The 10,232-nt window shown below is 35.5% G+C and overlaps 1 protein-coding gene across 1 annotated transcript; it reads right to left on the bottom strand.

Annotated features, from left to right (window-relative positions):
• Positions 1-4,961: 4,961 nt before the first annotated feature.
• LOC107598232 (uncharacterized) lies at positions 4,962-7,316 on the bottom strand. The gene is made up of 7 exons (XM_016289510.1): positions 7,313-7,316; positions 6,779-7,096; positions 6,386-6,685; positions 5,711-5,812; positions 5,402-5,429; positions 5,268-5,305; positions 4,962-5,109 (listed from the first exon to the last, which is right to left on the bottom strand). Exons 1-7 carry the CDS (start codon positions 7,314-7,316, stop codon positions 5,045-5,047), a joined length of 855 nt encoding a protein of 284 aa, XP_016144996.1. The 3' UTR covers positions 4,962-5,044.
• Between the last annotated feature and the right edge of the window lie 2,916 nt (positions 7,317-10,232).

Raw genomic sequence — 10,232 nt, 5'->3', positions numbered from 1 at the left:
CATTACAGATGAAGTTTCTGCAGTCCCTGTACTCCGTCTGTCTGTTAACGGGAAAACACAATATGACTTTATTTAATAAAAGATTCAGTGCTGTTATGTGTTAGGATGTAGCTACAGGCAGATTTAGTGCACTAGATGACTATATATCTACCATACACACAGAATAGCGACAGCATCAATCAGTTTACAGTAGAATTTAGAAAATATTTTCCTACATGAATCAAATGTTTTAGACATACTATTGCTTGATATACTGATCCTGTAAATGTTTTTGTCATATGCGTCTCTAAGTTTTGGAATGGAGATCTTACCATTTTTACCAGTTTTGTGTAAGTACTTTGTAAGTGAACCATGTATTTCAGTTTTTTTTGTTTCCTTTCACTATTCATTCATTAATTCATTCATTCGTTCATCCATCCATCCATCCATCACCAACAGGCTATTTAAATCAGAATGTTAATAATGGGAATAATTCTGGGTTTCATGTATGTAGTATTTTTGATACTTAGTTAGTTATTAGTTTGTTAAAATTCTTAGCGGTCTCTATAGCAATTAACCAGGTTCCCAGATTGATTTAAATCTTTACCTTGGCATAAACAAACAGAGAAGACCACGGCCATAGTCAGCAATACCGCCCCACAGCCACAGTACAGAATCCACAGAGTTCTTTGATTCAACTCTGAAAGATTAACCATGATCAGAGTATAATGAATAATTCATACACTAATGTTTTAGCATGCACAGGGTTCTATAGTTAACACAAGGATTTAGTCTATTGGTAGTCTTTAAATTGACCTAATATAGCTTGCCTGAATGTACAAGAAGTGATTTTTTCCCCCCACTTGTTAATACAACAGACATTACATTTAAATTTAGGGTTAACACTTTAGTATAGGGACCAATTCTGCTAACTAGGTGCTTTTTTAGCATGCCTATTATTAACATATTGGCTGTTTATTAGTACTTCTAAAGCACATGTTCTGCATGACCATATTCTACATCGCTAATCCCACCCAATTAAAACTTTACTGTTACTTCGACAATTAGAGCGACTGCTGGTCTTGTTTTTTTAGAATTCTGAAAATAAATAGAATAAAAGAGGGCAATAATGTGTACAATTTTTCACGATGTTTCGCTGCAATGACTCTGTAGTACAGCAGCTTACTATGATGGTAATATTAATTTTAGCAAACAGGCTGCAAAGTAGCACTTACAACTGGTTTCATGTTTCATATAATGTAGAAGTGGTTATGGTTTGATATTGCTTTAATCTCACCACTAATACTGTTTGATGTAGTTCTTAGGTTATATTGTGCTGATGTATTCTGTACGTTAGGCATCCTAAATTCAATTCTGAGTGGCACACAACCCTGATACAGAGACAAGAGCTGCAAAATGATGGCCATTTAGCACAAACGAAAAAAGAAAAGAAGAAAAATGTGCTGGTAATTTTATGTACATGCAATGAAGTGCAAATTTAAAAATACAGCTAAACAAAAATTCAATACTGAGGTTATGGTTTGATATTGCTTTAATCTCACCACTAATACTGTTTGATGTAGTTCTTAGGTTACATTGTGCTGATGTATTCTGTAGGCATCCTAAATTCAATTCTGAGTGGCACACAACCCTGATACAGAGACAAGAGCTGCAAAATGATGGCCATTTAGCACAAACGAAAAAAGAAAAGAAAAGAAAAGAAGAAAAATGTGCTGGTAATTTTATGCCAGGACATTATCCATTAATTTTACAGACATGTACATGCAATGAAGTGCAAATTTAAAAATACAGCTAAACAAAAAGTCAATACTGAACAAAACTCAATCAAATTAACACACATTGTGCCATATTTTTGCAGGTTTTTTTTTTTTTTCAATTCTTTTAATGGATTTGTTTGTGTTTTCCGCTGCAAGCTGAGAAGCTGTTCTTCTTGCCGGTAAACTCTCTGCTTTCTGAAAATCTTTGTACAATCTGGATGCAGTCACTTGTTTTAATCTAACCACAGGGGTGTGAGATGAAAAGAGCAGCATGGTGTGAGAACGGCCAATGCTCAACGCCCACACCTTCACTCACAAACTGACAGTACTGTTCCTCCACCCTGCACTTCAGACAGTGTCCAGTGTCAAGCTAGTAAATATATGAATTATGTAACTGCATGTTAAAACAGGTCACCCGAACATGAAAATGAAAAATGACTTGCTTCCTCCTGTGAAATGTGAATTTGTCCATGCAGTGTTGTTTAACATTTTTGAACATAAAATAAATTAAAATGTATAAATGATTCATTTAAGCTTGACATTTTGCTCTAATTCAACTTACATGTCAATATGTCAACATTAACCCATTTTTCATTGTATTCAGTAAAAATAGAATCATTGGTCTTGTAATTTTCATAAAAAAAATTAAGGTGATAATTAAAAATAGTGTGTATATTTCATTAAAGAAATTGTGGTTCAGTGTTGTATAGAAAATATTGAGGACTTTTCACTAATAAAACCAAGAGATGTGTTTTTTCCCTAATTTTTTAAAAAGGAAACAAGCAGTTTTGCGGCTTGAATTGAGGAACTGATTAAACTGAAAAAAATACAAATAATTAAGGAAAGAAGTCTACCTATTTATTTTAAGAGAATTAGCTCAATTTTGCAGTTTTATTTTAGCGGTGATTGTTAGCTCCCAGCATGCTTTGCATATGGCTGGATATGGAGAGTAAATATTGAAATTAAGTGCTATTTTATGTGTTTTTGAGTGAAGGGAAACATCTATTAATGTTTAGTGTTCAGTTATGTTTGACATTTGTTTCTGTCGTTACCATTGTGCAGAAGAGTAGAGCTTATGGTTATGGATATGAGGCATTATGCCTTGTTCAGTGTGATTTGCTATGCAGTGTTTTCCAGGATTTATCAAGTAATTTACTTCTTGAGCGGTCTGGCTGTATACAGCCTTTTAAATGCACAAAATAACTCGAAGTCACAGACTTTAAAGAATTAACTTAAAATAAATGAGCACATTTCACTAATTATATTTATTTCATTATGTCATAGATTAATGGATTCAGGAGATTTTACATGAGTTATTCAGGTAGATTCCATAAAAAAATCAAGCCTTAAAAACTACTTTAAAATATTATGTGTAGATAGCTCAAACCATAATGTTTTTTATTTTAAATGCTTTGTTAATACAGATGTGCAGACTAATTTTATTTATTTATCATATTTCATAACACTCTCAGTGTGTATATTTACATACTGTAGGGATGGAGGGAAGGGAAGGAGAACATTACATGACAATATAAGGCATAATTCAGAACGTTTCATACCAAGGCTTTAGTAATGCCAGTGGATTTGCTGCAAAAATGGACAGTGAAAGCAGGTTTGCAGCTCTGTTTCATGAGACCCTTGTCTCTTCTAACATCCTGTTATGCAGCTTCAGTCTAACCACAAGCTGCCAAATGGGAGTGTGAAGGCTACAGCAAGAGGCCATACATTTCCTGTTTCATGCACTGTGGGTTTGCAACCAATCACAAAAAATAATAATACAAATAAAAAAATACATACAATATGACATCAATCTCAAATATATGTTGCCTGCATTATTATTTATAATAAAAAATAGCATTACTATAAGATGAATTTTAATCTGATGGGCCACCGGGCCACTTTTGTAAAGAAAAGTTGCACACATAAGGGATATAGGACAGAATTTTCAGAAATCATTCTAATTTGCTGATTTGCCGCTCAAGAAACATTTACTGTTATGATCAGTGTTGAAAACTACTGTAGAAACTATGATAGGATTCTTCAACAGAAAATTATATTATAAAATTATATGTATACCTTGTTGGAAACAGTGATGACCTACAGAGGGCCAAAATTAAACCTATTTTCAAATGGACAAATCTTTATTAGAAAAAAAAATCAGATAAAATCAAACTTAAAAAAAAAACACGCACACACATATGTAGGAAACCGTTCCTAACTAATAAATATTCATGACCATGGACATTATAAAAAAAGAGGAACAGGCTATCCTGTTGTTTTAAGATATAAGTAAACAATATATTTCATTTCTGAATATTTCTTTTAGTAATTTTTTTTAGCATACTCCAACATTTCCTTCTCCTCACTGAAAACAGAAGAAAGAAAATCCCAAGTATGTGAGAATGATCCTTACAAGTGTTACTTTGTAAGCTGTAATTACTGTAAGGGTACTTTGCAGTTTCATTTAATTCATATAATTAAAAATTCTGCTTTTGCATTACCTTTATTCTTTTGATGGACCAACATCCTGACCATGACTGATGGGATCCCCCGAGAAACACTGGACAAAATATTAACATCATAAAATACGAGCTGAAGTACCGGTTTATAAAATTACCAACAGTTTCTTTTCTTAATTAAAAGTTTGCAAAGCATTTTGCCCCCCAACAATAGTTGCAACTTGCTCATGCTCTTAAGATTATTTTATCTGTTGTCTGTTTGCTTGAAGGAACAGTTTACTCCAATTAATAAATATTGACCGCTCAATAATCAAGTGATCCAGAGAGCCATGTAATAAAAAGAAACACTTAAAAAAAAGTAGAAAAAGAAATTCCATGACATTGATGACCACCTCTGTCAAGCTCCAAAGAGGACCAAAAGCACAATTAAAGTAAGGAATATAAAATGCTAGTCCAAATCATTTGAAGACAAAAACTGAGAGGAACAGACCAAAATTTAAGCCATCATTACTGAAAATGTGTTTAATTTTCTGTTCTACACATTTGAACTGGAATGCCTGCATGCACGCCAGAACACACAGCAATGCCAAAGATTTTTTTCAGTCTCAATTTGTTCCTCGTGACTTTAGAAGACTTAGAAAATAGAGCAAGTCACGTTTTTAATATACATACTATTTTACTACTATTTATTTACTTGCCTTTTTTTTTTAGGTACAAACATTTTAGGCTAAAACTTTTACCGATATCACCAATGAAAGTTTATTATTTCAGTAATAGTTGTTTTGAAACAGCAGAAACAGTCTTTCATACAGTGTCCTGCGATCCACTTCAATGTTCACCATCTTCATTTACCATAACAGGTGAACTCTCTTTTCTCAGTGTGCTCTGTTTACCTGATAAAGAACAAATAAATAAACACATTCATTTGTCTGCTGCTGTTTTCCTTGACTATTTCTTTATGTAATATAGCTATTATTGCATATATTGTGAGTATTAAATGCAGCATTATCACATTAGGATATACAGTTTTAGCTTAGAAAGGTAATTTTACCATATGAAATTTTGCGATGGGCATCTTTTCTCGTGAGCCTAAAATGAAAAATATTTTACGTGTTGGTTAAGTTACTTTGTATTACATTAGTTTTGCAGTTTTTAAGTTTATAAATTATATGTTGTAATACTGACCGTCTGGATTTTTTGGTCATCAGCATATCTGAGAATTGTAATGAAGAAAATAAAATGTATGCCAAGATGTCACATATAATCAGCTGGACAATTTCAGCAATACATTTTTAATTTTAATTCACAATTATTGATTTTATGTTACTGTAATTTTCAATTTTGATAAATTTTTGTTATTTAAGTTGTCATAGGCCTATAGCTATTCTAACTATTTAAAAAAAGTAAATATATATAGATATATATACATATACATTTTTTGCATTTACACCAGTGTAGGCTAGGCATAGAAAATCAGTAGCGTTAAATTCTTACCTCTGTATAATGCCACAGACATAATGACAGTTATAAGTATGGTAAGGAGCGCTGCCACACAGCCAGCGTACACAAGCCACGAGAAGATTTCAGGCTGGGGTCCTGAAACATAGCAATGAGCACAGGAATTAAAACTAGATATAGCTATTAGTTCATTAATAACCATAACTGTAATGCTGTAACATTGGGCAGTATGTAGCCTAACTTGTTGTTACCAACTTTTCAACCCAATCTCATGAAAGTGCGTATAAATAGTACGCCAAATAAAAACGAAAACTCGTCCTATTGATACGCAAAAATGGACTTTGGCGTGTATATGCTATGCGATGAGTAGGTTTAGGGTTGTGGGGTAGATGCGTATCATATGCACGCGAAAACTGCGTATTATATGCACGCCAAACACATGCGTATCATATGCACGCCAAAGTCAATTTTTGCGTACCAATACCACGAGTTTTCGTTTTTATTTGGCGTACTATTGATACGGATTTTCACAAGACCGGGCTCCTTGATTTCGTGATTTTTCCTTTCTTCTAGAGTAATTAAAAAATAAATATATAAGTACTTAGTTTTAATGGATGCATATTTTTACAGTGTAAAAAGAAACTGAGCGGACAGTATCATTCGTAGACCTGACCATTTTCCTGTTCTCTGAGACTTTCATCATTTACGCACCGCTTCGCGTCAGAGTTTTGGAGATGCTCTCGCCATCATATTCAGCAAAGCACTGAATTTCTCCGGCTTTATTCCACTCCTCTGCAGGAACAGAGAGATGAGCCCGTGTGAACTCTGTGGCTGAATCAGTGTCGTCTGTCCAGCCGGACTCGGTCCATCCAGCACGCTCATTCTGTCCAATCTTCCAGAACACACGCACCTGAGACGGGACAAGTCCAGTCACGAGACACTGCAGTGAAACCGATGGTGAGTCAGGTTCTTGTGGTGTGTATAAGATGGATAGTTCTGGTTCAGAACGATCTAAAGCAGAGAACAGCAAGTCAAATTCTGCTTGTTTTAGTAACTTTGATCCTAAAAAAGTGTGATGAGACTTGACTCCAGATTTAGGCCTACCTGATACGATCACCCTGCTCCCATTGCCGATCACAGCCATTTGGTTATAATGGCTAATACAATAGTACATGCCTGAATCTTTCAGGCTTAAGTTATTAAGAGTCAAAGCGCATGTTTTATCATCATGTTGTTGAACTTTATTCTCATGGTTAGTATTCACAGTCGTGAGTTTTCCAGTCCGTAGATTCAACTTTTCCCATGCAGCAGCATTAAAACAGTAGTCAACGGTCTGCTCAAATATACATCTTAATTCTACAGAACCGTCGACTGAGTCGTGTGTGAGTCCTGGTGACTGAGTCAAGATGAACGAGTGAGTAGCTGCAAATGAGAGAATAAAAAAAACACGTTTAAAATGTTTCCGAGTTTTGTATTATGACTAGAATATTAGATTAAATAGTTAAACTCTTTGAAATTAACAAAAATACATGTGATACTGTTCTAAGCGGAAAATGCAGGCAAAATGCAAAAAAAAAAACTTACTGTGTGAAGCAAAAAGGCAAGAACATAACAGCGTCCAAAGATGCGTCCAAGTACCCATGGTTATATTTTCAAGTGTCTAGAAAAATATCTGATGTTACCTCTTTTAACTTAACAAGGCAATCATACAATGAAACGCCTCCCAGTTTGACTGAAAACGGCCTGTAAGGAGAAACAAAATAAGAAAGAAAAACCTTACAAGTCTCCAGTGGGTGGACCCTCATTGCCTATAAATCACATGTGCAAAAGCTAGTCCTACACCTGTTTACATTGTGCGTTAGTTTCCCAGTTGTCTCGGCCTCTTGAAGGTGCTAATTAGTTATACTGGTCATGATGCTTTAGGAAAACATGTTGCCGAGATAAAATAACTTGCTGCATATGCTTAATTTAGAGTTTCGGGAAATGGGGTCATGGGGCCATATTACATGCATCTCAGAATGACTGCTTAATTCACTTCTCTGTTGCTTTTTTATAGTTTCCTTACTTTGGAAGTACAATGTGTCAGTCTGCTGAGGCCTGTTAATATTTGTCATTCCATACATGATGTGTTTGTCAAGACATAACCCTGCTTAATGAACTCAGAGACCAAAAAGGACATTGTGTTGATGTGGTATTGCTAACATAGACAAGAGCTCCTAGTGATAGAGGTTTGATGTTTCAGGTTAATATATTTCATATATTATCCACAAAGTCACTGTTGCTCTATATTGCAGCGGTTTCTCTGTGTTGCACAGATCTACAGATTTTTTTCGAGAAAGGTCAATGCAGACTGAGCAGGTGTTCTTCTTGCCGGTTGACTCTACTGTGTCTGACAATCTGCTGTAATTCTGAATGCAATCGCATGTTTTTGATCTAACCACACGGTTGCGAGATAAAAAGAGAAGCATGGTGAGAGAAGAATGGCCAATGCTCAACGCCCACACCTTCACTCGCTTACTGAGTCTGAGACATTTCTCCACCATGCACTTCAAATACCCACATGTGCAATGTCATGTTAAAATGCCATTCTATAAATACATAAATATACATGTTGAGTCTGTTTCATGAGACCCTCATCTCTAACATCCTGCTGTGAATGCATTTCTTTACTTTGGTCTAACCACACGGGGTTCAGATGACAGCAGAGGCCCACACATTGTCTTGTTGGCAATGCACTGTGGTTTTTCAACCCATTACAAAAGTAGGCTATAGCCTATACTCACAAAATCTCAAATCATTTATGAATGCATTTAAAAAGTCTATTTTTTCTTTGCTAAGACAAAGTGAAATATATGATATACACAATATATTATTGTGTGCATTTTGTTATACAGCCTGCAGTTTCATATTTTTTAAAGTTCATACTGACTCTGCTTCTTTCACGCTCATTCGATATTGCTGGCATTATTTGGATTCATTTTGATAGAATAGAAGGATTTTTCTCATTTCTGGTCAACATTCTAAAAAAAACAAATAGCCAATATCACTTACTTTTGCCCTCACTCTGACTCTTCTTTAAGATGCATGTTACAAACCTTGGACTGAAGAAAGTTTACATTTGTAGTCAGTCATCTAATTCTGGCCGTTCTGCCGTCCCGTTCCGTGTTGCAGGAGTCAAAATGGCATGTACAGCTTGTTCAGTGAGTGAAATGTAATTGTAAATAAGTGCAATGTAAATAAAACAATCACAAACTGTAATTTGCAGTCTTTCACTTATAGATTACGTCTTTAATCAATTCACAGACAGTTGCATTTTGTAAGAAATGTAATTGTCTTATAAATAGGATAAACAAGTAACACAGTAAAACAAGGCAGCATCGACAAACACTTTTGAGTGATCCATGTTCATCGACAGATAACACTGCAGCAACCCCTGCTAAGCAGGCAAAGCTTGATTTTACATCGGCAGTGCAGAAAGTGTCCGAAGGTGAGCTAAAAAAAAATTATTGCAGGCTCATAGTGGAAGAGATGCTACCGCTGCGTCCGGTAGAATCGCCGTCTTTTAGGCGCATATTAAACAAAATACCTGTGTGTGGTAAAAAGGAAGCCCTGCCTGATCGAAAAACATTTTCGTATTACTTAGATAAGTGTTACACAGATATGGAAATTGAGCTTAAGAAGACATTCGAGAGTTTGGAATATATTTCCACGACTGCCGACATTTGGACGAGCCATAACACAAGTTTTCTCGCAATGACCGCACATTGGATTGATCCTTATACTTTTGTTCGTGGACATGCTGCATTAGCTTGTAAAAGAGTTAGAGGGAGACACACGTATGATGAAATCCAGCAAGTACATTCTGCTTATGGATTTAATTCTAAAGTGACAGCAACTGTGACAGACAACGGGGAGAGTTTGGAATATATTTCCACGACTGCCGACATTTGGACGAGCCATAACACAAGTTTTCTCGCAATGACCGCACATTGGATTGATCCTTATACTTTTGTTCGTGGACATGCTGCATTAGCTTGTAAAAGAGTTAGAGGGAGACACACGTATGATGTAATCGCCAATGAAATCGAGCAAGTACATTCTGCTTATGGACTTAATTCTAAAGTGACAGCAACTGTGACAGACAACGGGTCCAATTTTATCAAAGCTTTTAAAATGTTCGAACAATCAGATTTTGATGAGGAGTCAGAGGAAGATGAAGAGGTGACATCTGATGTTGAGCAGGTTCTCTCTGATGGACAGTTTTCTCTCCCTCCACACTTAAGGTGTGCGTCACACACACTGAACCTCATTGTGATGTTGAGAAATGGCTTAAAGCAAATGAGTCCAAAGTCATCTACAGAAATGCTGTTTCGAAGTGTTCTGCTCTATGGACAAAGGCAAACCATTCTTCTGTGGCTTCAGAGTTAGTAGAGAATTTTTTTCTCAAAAAAACAAAATAGTGCCTACTTCAACACGATGGAATTCATTTCACGATGCCCTGTCCAGGATCACTGACATTTCAGTTGCTGAGTTAAATACTGTTTGCACTCAGTTTGGA

Source organism: Sinocyclocheilus grahami, unplaced genomic scaffold (assembly GCF_001515645.1).
Source record: "Sinocyclocheilus grahami isolate Dianchi unplaced genomic scaffold, SAMN03320097.WGS_v1.1 scaffold248.1, whole genome shotgun sequence".
Lineage (NCBI taxonomy): Eukaryota > Metazoa > Chordata > Actinopteri > Cypriniformes > Cyprinidae > Sinocyclocheilus > Sinocyclocheilus grahami.
This window is presented reverse-complemented; position numbering and strand designations above follow the sequence as displayed.

Coding starts and splice junctions, on each gene's coding strand:
- LOC107598232 (XM_016289510.1), bottom strand. Junction 5,430..5,710: donor GTCTGTGGCATTATACAGAG/GTAAGAATTTAA, acceptor TACAATTCTCAG/ATATGCTGATGACCAAAAAA. Junction 5,306..5,401: donor ATGACCAAAAAATCCAGACG/GTCAGTATTACA, acceptor TTTTCATTTTAG/GCTCACGAGAAAAGATGCCC.